Here is a 21,760-nt window from a genome sequence, read left to right as displayed (position 1 = left end):
CAAAATACTCACTATACCTCTCAGCAAATAGCTTTGGGTGTCTACTTTCCAAAATGGGGTCATTTGGGGGGGTTTTGTGCCACCTGGGCTTTCCATGGCCTCCGAAACTGTGATAGCCAGTGAAGAGTGAAATCAAAAATTCACGCCCTTAGAAAGCCTGAAGGCGGTGCTTGGTTTTCGGGGTCCCGTACGCGGCTAGGCTCCCAAAAAGTCTCACACATGTGGTATCCCCGTACTCAGGAGAAGCAGCAGAATGTATTTTGGGGTGTAATTTCACATATTCCCATGGCATGTTTGAGCAATATATCATTTAGTGACAACTTTGTGCAAAAAAAAAAAAAAAAAAATTTGTCTCTTTCCCGCAACTTGTGTCGCAATATAAAATATTCCATGGACTCCACATGCCTCTCAGCAAATAGCTTGGGGTGTCTACTTTCCAAAATGGGGTCATTTGGGGGGGTTTTGAACTGTCCTGGCATTTTATGCACAACATTTAGAAGCTTATGTCACACATCACTCACTCTTCTAACCACTTGAAGACAAAGCCCTTTCTGACACTCATTGTTTACATGAAAAAGTTTTTTTTTTTTTGCAAAAAAATTACTTTGAACCCCCAAACATTATATATTTTTTTAAAGCAAATGCCCTACAGATTAAAATGGTGGGTGTTTCATTTTTTTTTTTCACACAGTATTTGCGCAGAGATTTTCAAACGCATTTTTTGGGGAAAAAACACACTTTTTTAAATTTTAATGCACTAAAACACACTATATTGCCCAAATGTTTGATGAAATAAAAAAGATGATCTTAGGCCGAGTACATGGATACCAAACATGACATGCTTTAAAATTGCGCACAAACGTGCAGTGGCAACAAAATAAATACATTTTTAAAAGCCTTTACAGGTTACCACTTTAGATTTACAGAGGAGGTCTACTGCAAAAATTACTGCCCTCGATCTGACCTTCGCGGCGATACCTCACATGCATGGTGCAATTGCTGTTTACGTTTGACGACAGACCGCCGCTTGCGTTCACCTTAGCGCGAGAGCAGGGGGCGACAGGGGTGCTTTTTTTTTTTTTTCTTTATTATTTTTTTGCTTTTTTATCTTATTTTTAAACTGTTCCTTTCATTTTTTTTTTTTTAATCATTTTTATTGTTATCTCGGGGAATGTAAATATCCCCTATGATAGCAATAGGTAGTGACAGGTACTCTTTTTTGAAAAAATTGGGGTCTATTAGACCCTAGATCTCTCCTCTGCCCTCAAAGCATCTGATGACACCAAGATCGGTGTGATAAAATGCTTCCCCAATTTCCCAATGGCGCTATTTACATCCGGCGAAATCTAAGTCATAAAATGCTCGTAGCTTCCGGTTTCTTAGGCCATAGAGATGTTTGGAGCCACTCTGGTCTCTGATCAGCTCTATGGTCAGCTGGCTGAATCACCGGCTGCATTCTCAGGTTCCCTGTTGAGACAGGAGAGCCAGAGAAAAACACGGAAGACGGTGGGGGGGGCATTCCCTCCCACGGCTTGTAAAAGCAGTCTAGAGGCTAATTAGCCACTAGGATTGCTTTTACATGAAAGCCGACCGCTGGCTGAAAAGAATGATACCAAGATGATACCTAAACCTGCAGGCATCATTCTGGTATAACCATTCAAAGTCGTGAATGGCGTACCTGAAGACAAAAAAATGGTTAACAATAAAGCACAGTAAACGGTAATGTATAAAAAATTGCATACCTGAAAAGCAAACATGATAAAACATAAAAACAATAAAACATTGCAGAATAGAATACAGTAAAAAAGAGCAGAACAAGAGAGAGAGAATAGAGAGAGAGAGAATAAAACGACAACTATTTTTTTTAATTTTATATATATTTTTTTTTTTTTACACTTTTTTTGTAACTAACTTTTATAACTGTAACCGGTTCCAGGTTCGGGTCTCTCAAAATGCGATGGCATCTTGGGAGACCCTGTGAAAGTGTGCCTAGTCTGTGCAATGCTGTACCCTATGCTAATACTCAACTAATGAATGGTAGCGTTCAAAACATTCACCAATGCAAAGACCAGGATTGTCAGGACAGGAGGGACAATAATAGCGGGTGTCACGCCTATATTCGCGCTTGCTGCAGACACATCTTTTTTGGGGGTTCGTTGGGTAGGGGTACTCGGGAGGACATAAAGAAAATGCCTCTCATGCAGCCGACTGCATTTGGTTGGGGATGTGAATGGGGGAAGTACGGGCGCTGCAGAAGCGGTGGGTTCCCAATTAGGATTGGCGAATGAAGCAGGAAGGGCACTATGGGCATGACGGGCCTGTGTTTGTCTTCTTGGTGGCAGCGGGACACTACTTGTGCTTGCCACCTCACCAGCTTGAACTGCACTTATGGGACTCGCCACGTCACCAAGTGTTAATGCAGTGCTGGTTTGACTACGACCGGGGTGTACTAGGCCGCTGGCGCTTGCCAGTTCAATAAAAAGCTACCAAAAAAACTGTTAGCGATCGCAGGGATCAGGCCTGACTCTGCGAATGCTGCAGTTTTGCGTTTAGTGTTTTGTAAGTGACAGTGATCGATCGATACTGCACTTGGGTGGGCTGGGCCGGGCGGAGGGGCAAAATGCAGGTCCTAGCAGGTATCTGGGCTGATCCCGCTAACACTGCGTTTTTGGGAACCCTAAACTGCTGGGGACGCCAGTATAGGTCTGATCGGATCAGATATTGATCCGTTCAGATACTATACCACTAAGGGAGGTGTACGGTGCGTGCGTGGGTGTTAGCGGTACTGACGCTAATCTGACGCTGCTTGGGGCTGGTGCTTGCCAGTTCACCAAAATACTACCAAAAAAACTGTTAGCGATCGCAGGGATCAGGCCTGACTCTGTGAACGCTGCAGTTATGCATTTAGTGTTTTGTAAGTGTCAGTGATCGATCGATACTGCACTTGGGTGGGCTGGGCTGGGCGGAGGGGCAAAACGCAGGTGCTAGCAGGTATCTGGGCTGATCCCGCTAACACTGTTTTTGGGAACCCTAAACTGCTGGGGACGCTAGTATAGATCTGATCGGATCAGATATTGATGCGTTCAGATACTATACCACTAAGGGAGGCGTATGCTGCGTGTGTGGGTGTTAGCGGTACTGGCGCTAATCTGACGCTGCCTGGGGCGACGCATATCACCGCCGGGCGATCAGGGGGCTAAACCTTTATTCGGTAATAAACGGCGGGTGCCCTGACACTATAAAAAACAAACGAACTAATCAGCGTCACCCGTAATGGTTATACGGTGATCAGTGGTGAAAGGGTTAACTAGGGGGCAATCAAGGGGTTAAAACATTTATTCGGTAGTATATGGGGGTCCCTGACGCTATAAAACGCTGACGGCGAACCTAAATATTTAGGTCCCTAACTAGCGTCACCAGCGACACTAATACAGCGATCAGAAAAATGATCGCTTAGCGACACTGGTGACGGGGTGATCAAGGGGTTAAAACTTTATTAGGGGGGTTAGGGGGGTATCCTAGACCTACAGGGGGGTAATACTAACTGTCCCAACACTGTAACTGTCCCAAACTGACACCAATGCAGTAATCAGAAAAAAAACAAAAAAAAAAACAAAAAAAACTGCTGGTGTCAGTTTGTGACGGGGGGGGATCGGGGTGTTTTGTGTGCCTGGCATGTTCTACTGTGTTGTGTAGTGTTGGTGCACTCACATACCTGTCTTCTCTCCTCGGGCCGGAACGGAAATTACCGAGCCGAGGAGAGATGACATAATTTCCTTTGCTGCTGTTTAGCATACAGCAGCAAAGGAATGATGTGATTGGCCGGCGGCGATCGCGAGGGGGGGGCCACGAACGGATGGCCTCCCCCTCATCTCCGATCGCCGTGGGACAAAAGACGACCGCCTCGGGCACCGGGGGGGGGGTCCGATTGGACCCCCCACCCGCGGAAGGCAAATCACGTATATGTACGTGATTTTGCCTGTCCGTGCCACCTTGCCGACGTAAATCGGCGTGAGGCGGTCGTCAAGTGGTTAACGAATGGCAAATTTTGAAACATTAGTGGTATGGGCATATGACGCTTTTAAAAATGGATATCTTACCACATATTCTTTGTTTTTCAAAACTTTTCCTTTAGACCCCTCAGACTTATATGCGGGCGGATCTATCATCTAGGATTGGTTATGACATTTTAACTAGGACCAAATCTTTGGGAGGGGCAAATCTGCCCCATCTGGGTTACTATTAGAAGGGAAATGATGGGTTCAGTTAGAGGAACAGCTGTCCTCTCTTCCTTACATTTCTACCATGGGTTCTGACCTTGTTACAACCATACAAAAGCTCTATATCTGAGTAGCGTTTGGAACGGTTTGCTTTGGACTCTTCTGCTGTCCTCCTGCTCGGGCCCCTTAACGCCACTTACAGGCAACCCATAGTTACCACAGGGCTTTAACCGATCCTTTTTCTTAAACATTCACATCTGGTCTCTTAACAGCCAATGTTTTAGGTCCATCTGATGTGCAACCCTTGACACAACTGACTGAGCTCCTACCCCAGCACCCGGGTAAGAGGTTATTATACTTTCCAATCCAGAAATGTTATATTTCTTTGAAAACACGAGGCAACCTTTCCTGCCCCCTTGCTACTTTTGAATCTTTGTGTATGCAATCTATTCTTCCTATGCACACCGTCTATTTAATATAATCAGCTTCTAACAGAGCTCTCTACTACTAAACCTTATTTTGTGGACTTGAAAAGGGAGCCTGGTGTTACTTTCACAGAGAAGGTCTGAAAATATTGTATCCTAACTTATAAGCTTTCTATTGTGAGCATGGCACAGGGGTGAAATTATAAAGTAATTATAAGATGGTATCGTGGTCCTCGCTTCTACACAAAGTATTTCCAACTTCATCTGGTTGTTCTTGGTGTTGCCCAATTCATGAAGGAACTATGCAGCATATATGGTTGAACATGTGTATAACACATTTTGCTTCATATGATCCCCCACACCCCTCAAACAGCATTGATATCAATGCTTTTTTAATCTATTTCTGGAGTCAAGAAAGGAATTTTGCGTTTTTTTCGGGGCTACTAGGGCAGTTATATCTAGGCATTGGGGATTCCAGCTAGCACCTTCTGCAACAGAATCGATGATTAAGCTGAATAGCCTTGTGAGAATGGAAGAATTATCAGAACAATTACAAAAACATTCTCAATTTAAGAAAATCTAGCTTCCTTGGATACACTTTATGGAAAGCCTAAGTTTCTCCATTCTTTTGTTCTAGAAATCTTTCTAAGGATGGTTTTTGGCCTCTGACATACCTTTTTCTTTTTTAATTCCTGGTTGATAAGTTCCACCTTTTTGTTCCCCTTTTCCCCTCTTTTTATATTTGTTTTCTAAACTGAACTCCTGGCTTTGATATGCTTTAGAGTGTAACATTTCTTCTTTCTATAAAACATATAACTTATCAGTGGCTTTGATATGCTTTAGCGTGTAACATTTCTTCTTTCTATAAAATATATAACTTATCGGTTGTTGCTCATTTCTATGCACCTACTCTTATTTGCTTAAATAGTATACCTTCTTGGCTAAGCATATCACAGGCCAAACAATTATTTTTTTCTTTATATGCCCTGAAAGAACCTATGTTCACTATTTGTATTATTACCATGTCTATACCTTTAGAGATCTGTACTGGAATTGTAATGCTATTTAAAGCTGGGAGAGGAGTTATCTCCTTGCTGTCTGTTGGCTCTCCCCTTAAAGTGATTGTAACAAATCGTTTTAATATATAAAAACAGGTTATACTTACCTCCTCTGTGCAGTAGGTTTTGCACACAGCAGCCCGGATCCTCCTCTTCTCGGGTCCCCCTTTGCTGCTCCTGGCCCCTCCCATCAAGTGCCCCCACAGTCAGCAGCTTCCTATGGGGCACTGGAGCCGAGTCACAACTGTGTCTATTTAGACATGGAGCCCCACCTCCTCTCTCCCCAACTTGCTGACTTTTATTGACAGCTGCGGGAGCCAATGGCGCCGCTGTGTCTCAGCCAATCCGAAGGAGTATCCAGGATGGCTTAGACATTCGTGGACATCGCTGGAGAGAGATGGGGCTAAGGTAAGTAATTAGGGGGTGCTGGGGAGGCTGCTACACACAAGGTTTTTATTTTAATGCATTGAATGCATTAAGATAAAAAAACATTTTACCTTTACAGCTCCTTTGAGCATTGGTTCTTTTACCTTGTTACTGTTTTTGTAATTCTTGATATCATTGAATAAAAATACATTGTAAAGAAAAACAACCCCCCCAGCATGACAGGTAATGGTCACTTAAGAGTTATAACACAATGAGTAAAATCAGTATATAAAGTATCATTTGTGAAGCCTTTGTTCCTCTTAAGACTTGGGACAATCCTTGTACAACAATGAAAACAGAGGATGCACGGCCATAAATGTTTCACTGAGTTGTCTGCCCTTTGTTTTAAGGAAAATTATATTTTATTGCCATTCCAAAGTCATGTTATACATGATAGGAATGAGATAAGATACCCAGATTCCAATGAACATAATTTAAATCAATACAAACAAATTAAGAAAATTAAGTACGTAAACTTAAGTGTAAAGGTAAAAGCATGAAGAAAAATAATATTAAATGGACAACTATTTGTTCAAGGTTTACATTTTCATCAGCAATGGCAGCCAATGTATTTCTCTCAATGCAAGTTTTTTTTTAAATCCAGTGAAAGTTTAAACCAATGAATCAAAGTGCAACTCATCCAAAAAACTGCAATTCTATGTTTAAGGTGAGTATGCTTTAATAACTGTATAGGTGTACTGAAGCCACACCTTTTCCCGATGTCTGACCTTCTAACAGTGTAAAATATATATTAGTAAAAAGAAAAATGTGAACCAGAAAAATTCCTGCACCAAAATAATTTATTAAACTTTTGTAATATTTTACATCCCCTTACAAAGAGAAGACCTTGAAGTACGACAGTGCAGATGCAAAATATTGTCAATTTTCGTTATACTCCAATAATAAAGTCTGTGACAGCAATATTTTGGATTTTGGTGCTGGTCTTGCTTTCATCGTGTAGAAAATATGAACACATTTGGCCTTATTTATAAAAAAAGAAGGGAAAAATTAGACAGCCGAGTTGTCTTCGGGTAGGTGTAGACAAGTTCTTGCAGACCGCAAAAGCATCATTTGTTGCTGCCCCAAATAAAAGTTGGCGTGCTCCATCATTTAGGGATCACTGAATCCCTTGAACAGCACTACCAATGTGTACACTGGCACTTGACTGTGTAGTGAAGCTTACTAGAATTAGAAATATATCCTTTCCACCATGCTTTGACAGCCAGCAAGTCTCCATGTACACTTTAAGAGCACTGCCAAATGAGTTCAATGAACTCTAAAAACAAAAAGGTGTGAGTGCTTTCCACCCTCGACTCAAGCTATGCATAGCTAGAATCAAACAAGCCTCAGGCACTATCTACATCTACTCTAAGACACTTTTTTTCTTTTGGACAGTTTTTTGGCCATTTGTCATTTTCATTCCAAAAGCATTTTGTTTTTCAAAGGTTCAGCATCAAAGTAAACCACTTCATCACTGCTATCAAAGACTGAGATGATGAAGCATTATGATTAAAAGAGGCAAATCCTTTGTTTTCACAATTGTAATTTATAGATGTAATATAGAACTAGATACAAACCAATGAGTGTTTCATTTATGCTTTGGGGGACAAATATGAAAACTGATGTACAAGGTTACTACACAAATACAACCATTTAAATATTGTAATTATTTTAACTGCAAAGCAAACGTGATAAATTCTAATTAACTACCATGTTTTGAAATGTATTTTTTGGAGAAATAAAGGTATACATACACATTTTCATAATTGTACCCAATGCTATATAAATGAACCATTTGTGTCCTTTATATTGGATATTGACTAGCAAGTGTGTCATACTTTAACATAAGGGTTAAATGCTTTATGCTTGTTGAAGAGGATACTTTAATTAAAGGACTTTACAAAAAAAAAAAAATACAAAAACACAAACTCGTTCAAAAGTAAATCTTTTTTAAAAAGAATAAAATATATGTAGAAGTAAAAATTTCAACAGAGGCCAACCATTTACATCCTTACAATTTTAGACCCCATTTCTAAATAAGAGAAAACATGATAATGCTCAATAAGGATGAATAATAAGTTATTATGACCTGTGAGTGGTAAAACATTATCTGTGTGAATTATTCACATCACTGAAGTGGATTCGTCACTTAGACACCTTCAGGAAGCCAATTTGTAAGTTGACCTCAATTGCCATTAGTTTATTAGGATCAAGTAACAATCCACAACCAATAAGATGAGCCAAGGGAAATATCTACAATTAAATAAGATTGTTGTCTCAGATAGCACTTTGACAAGAATGATATTACACAGTGGTCACCTTCTCTTCTGCAAAGAGATTGAATCTGTAAAGTGTTTTAGATGTGTGAAAAATGTGGTGTTCCCTTTGTGTTTAAAGAAGATAGGGCAGGCAGGGGCAGAGCTTTAAGCCTAGGGACAGGAAGCACTCCTGTGGCAAGCTGTATGAAGAATGCAGTTGTGTCCCAGCTGACAAAATGGATTCCTCCGCTGTGTACAGTGACAGTTCCACTTAAAAAGAACACTGATTTAAAAGTTTATGTTTAAATTGTTATATGTCTAGATGTTTCCACAATATTTATTTCTAGGTAAAGCTACTAAGCGTCCAGCCAAGATTTGTCAACTTTCTCATAGCTGGCTGACAATGGGACTGATTACAGTTTAGTATGGTGGCATTCACATCAGACATCCAATCAATGGAAATTGCCCTACTTAAATAAGATTGGTTGTTTAAAGTAAACTCAGGTGCACAAGTGGAAATTGTCTTTCTCTTGTAATCAATCCCAACATGTCCATTACAAGTGCATGCTATTGCCATAAAGTGCAATGTAACAGCTAACTGGTGAACAAGACTTTATTTGTTTTAACACAGGTCATCTCTGGCATTATGGTGAATTCTCTGGTCTACAGAATGTGGACCTCTAGATGAATTTTAAAGGACACATATTGGTTGCTTACTATGAAAATATATATCAAAGAAATAATGCTGAAACAGTAAACAAAAAAATCAGTGTAGATTAGACCATAAACTTTTATATATGTCTTATTTTTCTTTAAGGATATAGAGCTATAGTGATAAAAGCAATATTAAAATACTCTTTTCCAAGAGGGTTGTGATTTAGTTCTTTTGAGTGATTCTATCCGCCTCTTTAACAGCAGAGCAGAAACCAAACACAGTACATATATTAAAAAATAAAATAAAAATAAAAGGCAGAATCTTTTCCTGATTTACTGATTATAGAATTACAGCGCCTTCTTATTTTTTAGAACAGGCTGCCCACATTAAAAATAGCTTACATTCAACTCTCAAAAATTTTCTTAAAATACTGCAATCACTAATATTGTCTTTGTACAAGAGAAAAAAAAACAACATATTTCTAACACTTAAGTATACTATTCATGTATAACAGCTGTTCTTGTTTGATATCCATAATTCAGCAACAACATACTTTGTGTGACAAATGTGCAACATAGAAACATGAAATATTTGGTACAATAGTGCTCAAAATAAACCTTTAACTAAATTACGTATTAAATGTACAGACATTACCATGTAAATCAACAACCTACTGTAAAAGTAAACATCAAAAATCAGTTTTATCCTTAGGTGTTTCTTTTTAGTATTTTTTTTTTCTCATAAGCAACAACTCTTCATAACTTTTATGACATAAAATATGCTTTAAACACATTTTCTTTAGACTTTTGCTGTAATCCTGTTACAACTCTCACAATCCAATTATAAAAAAGTATAACACTATAGACCCTGTATTCAACCACATCTGCGGCAAGTATAGACATCTGTGATTTCCGCAAGGTGTTGTTTCATAGTTGAATGTAAGAAAGGCCTGCAATGCATTGCTCTGCAGTGTTTTGCTAGCCTTTTATGCTGTGAACTGGGTCAAAATAAAACTTTCACTACATTTTAAAAATGTAAATGTTATATAGATTAGAGTCACACTTATGTTGTGACTGACAGATATATATTTATATATATTTATATATATATATATTTTTTTTGTACATTCGTTTAAGAAAACTCCTCCTCAGATGCCTTGTATGTGTGACCTGTATACCCATGCTATATGTGCATATAATTTGTGTTTGTGTAATGAACATTTGTTGGTGGCTGGGAGGTTGGCATCAGTCGCATACTTTTTGCGTTTGTTGTACAGTGGCAAAGTTTAGGCACTTCTGCAAAGTTTTAATAAAATAAGAAAACAAACATAGCTGAAACAAAAATATTAACTTTCTAGTATATGACAGGTACGCTGTGCAATGGTTTCCTTTTTTTAATTTTTGCTGATTTTTTTGTTTAATCCCACAATCCAACACTTTGCTTCGTTTTAAAAACTGGGTATGTCACTGATTTGCATGATTTAACTTTGTGCTTTATAATAAGCCTATTTTTATATTTGAGAGTGCTTTTTCTTCTCGGTCTTCTCTACAGAGGGGAGACTTGTGAAATCCTATATTAATGGCTAAAATACACTCTAATATGTTAATATTCACAATCATTCTATATTAGCTGTCAGAAAAACAAAACTTTGGAAATTTTAAACGTTTTGCTGCATTTAAAATATACTATATGACAGGGGACTAATCCCTGCGATTCTGATGTGACAGGAGATAAGACAATGTTGTTGAGTGGGAACCAGGTATACAAAATATTAAAAAGTAAACTTTACCCACTAACATCACAGCTGGTATCAGGTAGTTAACTATTTTTTAGTTGGAATATATTAAGCATACCATATATAATTTAAAATATAGCAGCACTAGCTTTCTAAGAATTTGTAGTTTTTGTCCATTGAGAGAACAAGATCCTTTTTTAGCATGCAGTTTGTGGCAACTCTATAGAGGAGGAGATGGGGTAGTATGTACAGTATGAATGTTTTGCTATCTTCTGTGAGTCTTCTTGATGTTCTGCTCCACTTTTGGTGATTATTTCAGTATGATCTGATAAAGGAAAGCAGAAGATTGAAAGTTGAAATTTCCTTGTTATAAACATAAAAGCAACACAGAAAATAACTTACAATAGTTTCAGAGGATTTGTGCTTTCCTAAAGAATTGCAGAAGATAATGAACAATGCTGGTTACTAAGCACTATTTGACAGCTGTGTCTTTATTCCAAAGTGTATTACACTGCAATATAAAAACAGAACTATAGGTACATACATTAAACTCCACTTGTGTATAGATTTAACCACTTCCCGCCCAAGGACGTCATTACTTCCTGGACTTTTCAGTGGGAATATCTAAATGATGCCTGCCGGCAGTTCCGCTGCTTGATCGTTCTTACAGGCGACAGGAGGGGACATCCCCCGCCTCCCGACGCAATCCGGTGTTTCTCCGGGCTCTCCCGTGTCATCGGGGACCAGGAGAAAGAATCGGCCACTGCCGGATGATGAGCATAGAGATTTCCGGTGACCAGATAGTCACCGGTCATCTCTATGACCATCGGAGGCCGGGCGTGGCATTATGACATCCCGTCAAGGCCGCGGATGTAAACAAAGCCGCGACCGCGGCTGGTAAGCATGAGATTGTGGATTTTTTTTCCCGATCTCTCGCTTTCCAGCCTGGAGGAGAGATTTGGGGTCTTATTGACCCCGCATCTCTCCATAAAGAGGACCTGTCATGAATGATTCCTATTACAAGGGATAATCAAAAAAAAAAATGTTGTAAAAGTAAAAATAAACGAGTTGAAAAAAAAAATTTAAAACGTCCCTGTCCCCGGTAGCTCGCGCTCAGAAGCGAACGCACACGTTAGTCCTGCCCACATATGTGAGGTATCGCCGCGTGCGTTAGAGCGCAAGCAACAATTCCAGCACTAGACCTCCTCTGTAACTCTAAACTTGTAACCTGTAAAAAAATTATACCTTCGCCTGAGATTTTTAAGTACTGAAGTTTGGCATCATTCCATGAGTGTGCGCAATTTTAAAGCGTGACATGTTGGGTATCGATTTACTCGGCGTGACATCTTTCACATTATATAAAAAAAATTGTGCTAACTTTACTGTTTTGTTATTTTTGTAAATCATGAAACAGTTTTTTTTCTAAAAAAAACACGTTTGAAAAATTGTTGCGCAAATACTGTGCGAGATAAAAAGTTGCAATGACCGCCATTTTATTCCCTAGGGTGTCTGCTAAAAAAAATATATAATGTTTGGGGGTTCTGAGTAATTTTCCAGCAAAAAAATTATGATTTTTACATGTAGGAGAGAAGTGCCAGAATAGGCCCGGTATGGAAGTGGTTAAAATAATTTTCTGATTTTAGTTACCTGAAATATTTTAAATGTGCTGCCACATGGTAAATTAATGTTGAAATCAAGCTTGAATAGGGAGACCTTCTCTTTCAAGCAAACCTGTTCCCAGGTTTTGCACACTAACGTATTTATATATCCTGAAGCAGCAGTAAAAAGCACTTTAAAACAAGCTCATTACCATCTAACTATAGGAACTGAGAATAAATTAATTTTCAAATTTTACAACAGAAGAATTGAACACTTTTTATGACAGCATTTTTTATGACAGATTTTGGCAGGCTGCCAGCCCTCTAGTGAACACAACAGGAAGGTGTTTCTAAGCTGTCTAAAACCAACTGAAACCGCACTTCAAAATTATGTCGTGATTTTGAGAATTATTTCATAGTACAAGCTGCTAGGAGGGGTGAGTGATGGCTAGTTTTAAAGCTCTTTTACTGCTTGTTAAGAATATGTAAACAGTACAATGATATGGTGCACTTTAAAGTGTATGAAAGCCCAAAGTTATTTTCCAGTATATTGGGCATATTGTCTCTCTCTAAACAGTTTTTTTATTTTTGTAAATCTACTGCAAGGTTTCAGGTCTATCAGATAGGCAGCCCAAAATTCAACTAAATGAGCTTGTGTGACAGGCTAATAACACAACTGCTAATTGAATGGCAGTTGCTTGGCAGACAGACTCCAGGTGAGAAGCTTTGCAGCAGATTTGCAAAAAACTATTTGCTTAAGAAAAATGTATAGTGATGCATGATGCCAAACACACAGAAAAATAGATGTGGGGTTTACATACTGTACACTAAGCTGAGCACAGGCTAACCTTACAAGTGAGAATATACTTAAGGTAAGTGCCACTGTGTGGTGATGTGCACGAATACCATAACTATAAACAGGAAGGGGCAGTGGCACACTGCAGTACTAAAGGCTTTGCACAGTGTCAACACCTTCCATAATGTATGGAGCCATATACATTCAACAGGGCTAACAAATATGTCAACACCAATTAAATTTTTTGGAAGGAAAAAGCATGCCTATTTATTTGTGTTATAAAAGTATATTTATTATTCACACAACAAAGGTTTCCCTTAAATTATAACATGCTTACTATAAATCAATAGGCTGAATTATGAATTTGTTTAATTAAGAAGTGGGTTACAGATTTATCTCAAGTTTCATTTTATTTTGCTTCCAAACTCATGATGCTAAAAACTAAGTGATAGTTGATGAGTAGTCACATGGCCTACTCCATTCTTCTCTTTGGTGCATCTGTCAGAAATGAAGAATTCATACCACCTAATGTTAATAAAGGAAAGCACAGCAAAGTCAGTTTTTACCCATAACTTTTGCTTCTGTATTATTACTAAAAGGACTGCATTCTTGAATAAAAATTTTTATTATGAAGAGATTTAGGTACATCAAATGAAAGTGTCGACATGACATGAAATTAAATCTGAACTCCAGCTTTTGATACACTTTACACAAGTGTATCAAAAGCTGGAGCTTTAAATCAGTTATTTTGTTTCTTGGTGGAAACAATGGCTGCACCACACTAATTGTATGGTTCAATGATTCTGATGAAACAAATGCTTAAAGCTATGTGTTGTGTTCTTGGGTTTTGTAATAGATTTACGTGGTAAGTTCCTTAACAGATGTAAAAGTAACTGCTAAAGAATCTGACCGGAGAACCAAAAATTGTAATACTTTAGGCATGTACTGAATTCTTTATGCGTCCACCATATTTTATTACAGTAAAACGATTTCTCATGTTAGAAACCCATTTGTGTGCCTGCTCTTGTAAGCTTTATACAGTGTAAATATTGCAAAGTCAATAGCCATCTGCAGTAAAGTTCACATTATTAAGTACAATGACTCTAATGAACCCCTTTAGGCATGGGTTTAGGGAAGGTTTTGTCCCATATGCTTGTATATCTAGGAAAACAGTCATGATTAAACAATTTTCTGGCCTAAGGAAGGAACACCAGTTATATTACAAGAGAAAGTGTATCAAAATACTTGTGGTGTCTAGGAGTTAAATAATGAGAACAAATTTTCTGTCAAGGCTATCTTTCTCATTTAAAACAGCTACAATAACATAAAGTGGACTGGAAGCACATAAAAAGCAAAGCTGCGTTAGAAAGTAGTGAAAAAGTACATATTTCTGTTCAGACCAGTGTAACATTTGTACATGTATATAAAAAGACAAACTAATTCATGTCATAGATAATTACATTTTTGTTATTGTGTGTAAACATAAGGAAGCATTCTGCAAGTATTCCAAAAGAAATTGCTCATGACACAATTAGCTCAATCAAGGTATTTAATTAAATATATAAATGCCCTTTTAGCACACCTTAGATAATTTCACATATAGGCAAACCACACCTATTTTACAAATAACTTTTCATAATTTCTCCTGCTGTCCTGTGAAGGCACTACTGGAATCAGTGTTTGTCATTTACAAATACGGTACTTTTCCAATTTTCTTCTATTGTCTGATACACTAGCCGCAGACACAGGGCTCTCCGTTCATAGTGTTAGTTATACCATGCAAAGCATCCTCGTTCCCAAGGCTAGCTTACACATGAATGCCCCACAATGATCTATCAAAGACAAAAAGTCCAGGAATGGTCTCTATTGTATAGTTACATTGGTCCAGCTTGGCATAATGTAAGTAAATATATCTCATATCTAATGGGCTGCTGGAGAAGTCGGAAATTATTGTAGTAATCTGCGATATTATAGTGGGGTAGCTGCGATTTCTAAGTTCCTATCTGTGTGAGCGGCTTCCCCTCTGCACACAAAACACAGGGAGTCCAGCACTCAGCATTGCTGCCATTTGTAGAACACCTTGAAGTTTTTTCAATGAATACAAGGCCTTGTGTGATTGGACGAGGTTAAGAGAAGTGATGGTGATGTCAATGGAATGAGCGACTCCCTTTGGTCAGTGTGTGGTGGGGTAGCCCCTCGCATAGGATCTGAGCAGGAAGATTGTCGCTATCACTGTAGTAGCGCTGGCAGGTATGAGATAAGCATACATTGTGCCAAGCTGGACCGATGTAAGTTTACAATACAAAAAATTCCTGGAGTTCAGCTGACATCTCCACCCCCAGCTCTCTAACCCTGTTATACATACACACCCACACAGTGTATTAATAAATGTAATATATTACACACACACACACACACACACTTTGTCTTGCATTTCTATTTTAAACTGAATGAGTTGTTTTACAAAGTGGGGGTTCACTAATACTTTAACTACTTCCGGACCGGCTCTTGCCAATATACTTCGGCACTTTGAAGAGGGACATCGTAGTTATGACAGCAGCTAGCTATCATAACCACTGGTATCCTCTTCTTCAGTGAGTGCTCCGGTTTCCGATAAAAGCGGTCTCTGCGGCAGATTCGCCGCAAGATCCCGACGCTCTCCGGGTCTGTTCCCTGGCTTGGTATGGAGACGAGTGAGGGGAAGATGGTCCCCACCCATCTCCATACCATTGCGTCAAAACGTCACTTCCGCCCATAGCTCTTAAAGGGACATTTTTTTTTTTAAATTACATTTAATTTTTTAATTATTGCATTTTAGTGTAAATATGAGATCTGAGGTCTTTTTAAACCCAGATCTCATATTTAAGAGGTCCTGTCATGATTTTTTTCTATTACAAGGGTTGTTTACATTCCTTGTAATAGGAAAAAAAAGTGACAATTTTTTTTTCTAAAAGAACAGTGTAAAAATAAAAAGATAGAATAAGAAAAAAAAAAAGTTTTAAATGCGCCCCGTCCCGCCGAGCTCACATGCAGAAGCGAAGGCACACGTGTGCAGCGCCTGCATACGGAAAACGGTGTTCAAACCACACATGTGAGGTATCGCCGCGATCGGTAGAGCGAGAGCAATAATTCTAGACCTCCTCTGTAACTCAAAACATGCAACCTGCATAATTTTTTACACGTCGCCTATGGAGATTTTTAAGGGTAAAATTTTGTCGCCATTCCACCAGCGGGCGCAATTTTGAAGCGTGACATGTTGGGTATCAATTTACTCGGCGTAACATTGTCTTTCACAATATAAAAAAAAAAAATTGGGTCAAACTTTACTGTTGTCTTTTTTTTTAATTAAAAAAAGTGTATTTTTTTCCCAAAAAAGTGCGCTTATAAGACCTCTGCGCAAATACGGTGTGACAGAAAGTATTGCAATGACCGCCATTTTATTCTCTAGGGTGTTAGAAAAAAATATATATAATGTTTGGGGGTTCTAAGTAATTTTCTAGCAAAAAAAAAACAAAACAGTTTTTAACTTGTAAACACCAAATCTTAGAAAGAGGCTCGGTCCTTACGTGGTTAACCGCTTGCCGACCAGCCGCTGTCATTATACTGCGACAGTTTGGCTCCGCTGCGTAAAACGCCGTAGGTGTACATCAGCCGATTTAAGAGCAATAGCAGGCCCGTGGCGCATCGCCGGAGCCAATGCGCGTGTCCGGTGGCAGCAATGTCCGCCGGCCACCCGCGACCGCTCCACAGAGAGCAAGAACGGGGATCTGTCAATGTAAACAAACAGATCCCTGTTCTGCCAGGGGAGTAGTGAGATCGTCTGGTCCTAGTGATCAGCAACAGCGATCTCTCTGTACTCCCAGTCATAAACATCTCCGTAGGGAACGCTTAACCCTTTGATCACCCACTAATGTTAACCCCTTCCCCGCCAGTGTCATTTATACAGTAATCAGTGGCTATTTTTAGCACTGATCGCTGTATGTCACGGATCCCAAAAGTGTCTGATCTGTCTGCCGCAATGTCGCAGTCTCGCTAAAAATCGCTGATCACCACCATTACTAGTAAAAAGATACATTTATAATAAAAATGCCATAAATATATCCCCTATTTTGTAGACGCTATAACTTTTGTGCAAACCAATCAATATACGCTTATTGCGATTTTTTTTTTACCAAAATTTGTAATAGAATACATATTGGCCTAAACTGATGAATACATTTTTTTTTTGGGGAGTGGGGGGGTATTTATAGCAAAAAGTAAAAAATTGTTCATTTTTTCAAAATTGTCAGTCTTTTTTAGTTTATAGCGCAAAAAATAAAAACCCAAGGTGAACAAATACCACCAAAAGAAAGCTCTATTTGTGGGAAAAAAAGGACAATTTTTTTGTTTGCGTACAACGTTGCATGACCGCGCAATTGTCAGTTAAAGCGACATAGTGCCGTATCGCAAAAAATGGCCTGGTCATTAAGGGGGTAAATCTTTCCAGGGCTGAAGTGGTTAAGTAACATGCTTTGATCTGCTTGTTGGAGATAGTGCCCTCCACAGGCCAAGGCAGAGAATACAACATTAATCTGAGGTCTGCGCTTAAAAGAATATGTTCATCCTAGTGATAAAAATGAACTGTTATGTTGCTTCTCATTCATGATTGATCAAGTTTAGGGTGAGGGATGAAAACTGTAGCTGTTATGTGAAGAAAACCAGACTTTCTCAAGGCAACATACACAATGAACAGATTTTTAGCTCTTTATTTTCTTCACTTAAAAATAAATCCTCTGGAAGCAAAAGTAGTGCTGTGGTGTGATAACTGAACCTTGTCTACAATCCAGTACAGCACTAAACATGACTGCCCTGAATACAGGTAGCCACTAAACTACTTGTATATCCCACCACTGTATCGTAGCAAACCCAGTACAGATACAGATACTAGAGCCAGTATGGCTACATTCAAACTCCAGTTTTTAGTTTAGCAATTTTTCGCACATTTACCGTTGTTTACTGTGCACGCTGAGGGAAGAGTCTTTACCACAAAGAGGAAACCCAATTAGATATGGGATTTCCATTTTTCCAGTCTTTGAAAATCTGAAAAATAGTTTGTTTATACAAATTTTAAAAATTAGGAAAAAAAGTTTAACCTCCACATACAGAAAGGCATCTTCACAGTCAGAGCTGTGAAAAATGTGGAATATCCCTCCTTCAGGAACTAGGTCTAGCCAGCTATGTTGATTTGTAAAAGTAACTGGAAACTGCACTGCACAAATAGTGCACAAATTAAGTGCAGCTGCAACCACAAAGAGAAGATATCCCTTCTAATGTCAAAATGTAAAATAAATGTGTTGTGCTAAAGTAAAAAAAAAAAAAAAGAGAAAAGAAAAATTTTAATAAAGTGCAAATATCGAATACAATCATTTGCTCAATGTGAAAGAAAGGGTCCATGCATAGATAAATCAAAAAGTCCCATTTACTTTCTTTGGTTTCTGAAAATAGCAGTACTAAGTGACTGTTTGCTTCAGTGGTTGTGCAGAATTGATGTATTGTTATGATATGTATACTATATATCACTTCATTTCAGGGCAGTCTAAGAATGCTTAAGCATATTAAGGCATCCATAAATGTAAGATGAAGGTCGGATGGAAAAAGTAGGAAAGTACATCACAGTAAGACCAAAGTAACAAATAAATAGCATAGAAGAACTGATGAAAACACAAAAAGTTATGTCCTATAAAGAAGAGAGATGCATTTCCACCATATTATCTAAACATTTGACAATATAATCCTCTCTGCGTATGTCTTTAAAAAATGTATACTGGCCTATTTACCCTGTTATTCAACCCATTGATAGAATAATTCAACATCAGTGCAAAGTATCCCTGATTTACAAAACTGGAGCAAAACTGCAGCTGTCACCCACTGCAACCACTTGTATATCGTGTTTTATTCTAAAGATAATTGCTGTGGACAACTTCGTTTTGCTCCACTTTTCCTAATCCAGACCTTCAGTATGTGATGTCAAAGACATGCATAATTGTAAATGAGCCATTTCATGGAGATGATTTACTAAAAGAAAATAGGCTGAATGTGTTAAAAAAAAATCACTTTGCATAGAATACTCAATCACATGCAAGTAAAAAAAAAAAAAAAAAAAAAAATTTTTGTTTGCACATGATTGGATGATGGAAGTCAACAGAACTTCACCTCATTCACTAACTTAAGGGAATATTCCCTTGCAAAGTGAACAGCCTATTTGCATTTAGTAAACCAACCCCGATTTCATAACGGAAATAATTTCCTTAGGATTTGTATGAATCAATGTTACTTTTGCGGTTTCTAAAGGGTAGTTGTTGACTTGCCAGTACACAGCAACTAAAATTTCATTTTAATGACACCTTCTGGCAATAAGAGGGTACTACGTGCTACTGTTTTATTAACTGTACTTGCACATAAATTAAAAATGTAATTCCTATGAAACAAAACAAGAAAGGTTTAATTACTGTACTCTAACACTGTAGTCTGTTGTGCATTTAGCACAATTTTATGTAAAGCCACATAACAAATCTTTAAAGCTGAATAATAATGTACTTTAAAAAGGTGAGAGGTGTTGTGTACATCAGTAGAATATTTGCTAGATTCCTTTCTGTTGGAAGTGACTACTTGATAGAGCCTGAGATTAATTATTTGTAGAATGTCTAAGCCATCTTAGCTAATAATTGCTTGCACCGTTTATTTTTCAAAAGCTGCAAAGTACCATAGCATGAATATTTAGCATTTAAAAAAATTTTTGGTAATCATGTTTTCTCAGGATTCTGTAAACAATGTTTCATAATATTCCTGGTAACAGGGCTGTTATTAATTACAAAAACATTCAAGAAAACACAAACAGAAAGAGCAATACTTGCAAAAATGTTAACTCTGAATAAGTGCAACCTGGTCATGAACACATTTCTGAATAGTACTAAACAAAATAAAAATTTGATGGGAAGACACATAAAAAAAATTCCGCAGAGAATTTTTTTTAACAAATTGGCACTCATTTAGAGTTTGGGATTTGTGAAAGAAAGCTTTAAAAAGGAGCAAACCTGATTGGCTGTGGCTGTTGCGGCGAAGGGGACACTTGTTGCAGGAGTTGTTGCTGCAGAGACAGTGGCGGACGTAGCGCTGTGCATCATGGGTACTTTCAGGAGGGGAACCATGGAAGCAATGAACAGGAGGGTGTAGCATTATGGTAATAGAAGTGGTTTTGGCATGGTGAATATCACATAGCAGCAAGCCATCATGGGTTAAACCAGCAGATGGCATGCAATCACAATGCAAAGCAAGGAAGCGTGGGAGAGAAATAAAAAAGGGAAAATAAGCTTATTACAGGTACATTTAAAGGAAGTTTGTAAAAATATATTATCAGATATTCCCAGAAAAAAAGCGCCAATTTTAAAAGCAGGCAGTTTAAAGTAATTTTTTAAGCATGGTCTGACAAGTTGTAGAACAAATAATAGTTAACACTGTATACATTATTTGTCAGTGTTGCTCTCTTGTGTGTCCATTTTGTTGTTAAATTACAGAGCACATATCCAAAGACCTAAAGTGCTCTACTTATAAATGTCTTAACATAAGATTTGCAAAAATTTCACCCAAAATTCACACATTTTATATGGGATAATAATATATACCCTGAGGGAAAGTTGTGCAAATCCTGAGTGAAAAAACAGTCCTAAACAGACCCTAAAATGTATCTCTAATCAAAACTTTGCTTTCAGTTTTGGAAAAGGAAATTTATAATCTCTGTCAGGTTTTTATTGTTGTCAGGGTCCTCAATGGGCAGATTCATCCTTTCTATCGGTCCTGGTGACCACCCAAACTACTTTCCTTTTGGTGTTCGGCAGGAGCTGTTCTGGACTTGACCTATACTTACCTTTGCAACACAAACTTAAAGTGAAGCTGTAGTTTAAAAAGAACACCCTAAAACTGCTCCCAGAGAGAAAACATCTGGTGTTATCTGCAACTAGAATCTTTATTAATCTTCACATCCTATTCTGTGCATGGCTGTATACAAAGACCAGGTCTCCTGTAGCCCAGAGATATGCCCATCCCCTATGCTCATCAATCCAATGTACCTCTACTGGATGCTGAGGTTCTCACACTGGACTGTTGAATGGCAGGAAGGAGGAAAAGGGTGCATAGCTCCAAGTCATAGCAGAAGATAATCAGATCTGAGGCATCTGTAATGGATATCCAAGATCGGGTTGTTCTTTAGAACATAAAAAGATTAAAGATTATGTAAAGCCAAAAGTTAAAATTGTGGCTAGAATGGGAGGTGTTAAAAACCCCTGCCATGTTTCCACTGGAGAAGTTCACCCTCTCTAACTGTCCTCGTGATCATGGTCTCTGCTACAGAAAGTTATGAGAAATTCTAAATTTTAAAACTGTTACAGGAACACAAGTGAAAGTTTTAACATGTCATACACTTTAAGGATTAATAAAAGGTACTGTAGATACCACAAGGTGCCCTCACTGTGGAAATGGTATTAGTGGGGTAACCTATTCTGTTTAAGTTCCTCTGGTGAGCTTCTACTTCTGTTCACATAAATACTATGGATG

At 38.3% G+C, this 21,760-nt stretch overlaps 1 protein-coding gene across 21 annotated transcripts in view; it reads right to left on the bottom strand.

The window, feature by feature from the left end:
• Positions 1–8,982: 8,982 nt before the first annotated feature.
• Positions 8,983–21,760, bottom strand: part of MBNL2 (muscleblind like splicing regulator 2) — a 249,671-nt gene continuing 236,893 nt past the window's right edge. For 8 of the 21 annotated variants that reach the window (XM_073614387.1, XM_073614391.1, XM_073614389.1 and 5 more), the window contains 3 exons: positions 20,245–20,339; positions 18,158–18,250; positions 10,965–11,102 (listed from right to left, as the gene is read on the bottom strand). In XM_073614387.1, coding sequence (XP_073470488.1) covers positions 18,191–18,250; positions 20,245–20,339 — 155 coding nt within the window. In that variant the 3' untranslated portion in view covers positions 10,965–11,102; positions 18,158–18,190. Of the gene's footprint in view, positions 11,103–18,157; positions 18,251–20,244; positions 20,340–21,760 lie in introns of all 21 variants that reach the window. The other 13 variants (XM_073614390.1, XM_073614401.1, XM_073614403.1 and 10 more) reach the window with 3 other exon arrangements.

This window comes from Aquarana catesbeiana, linkage group LG02 (genome assembly GCF_042186555.1).
Source record: "Aquarana catesbeiana isolate 2022-GZ linkage group LG02, ASM4218655v1, whole genome shotgun sequence".
NCBI classification, from domain to species: Eukaryota; Metazoa; Chordata; class Amphibia; order Anura; family Ranidae; genus Aquarana; species Aquarana catesbeiana.
The sequence above is the reverse complement of the archived record's forward strand: the minus strand, read 5'-3'. Positions and strand labels throughout refer to the sequence as shown.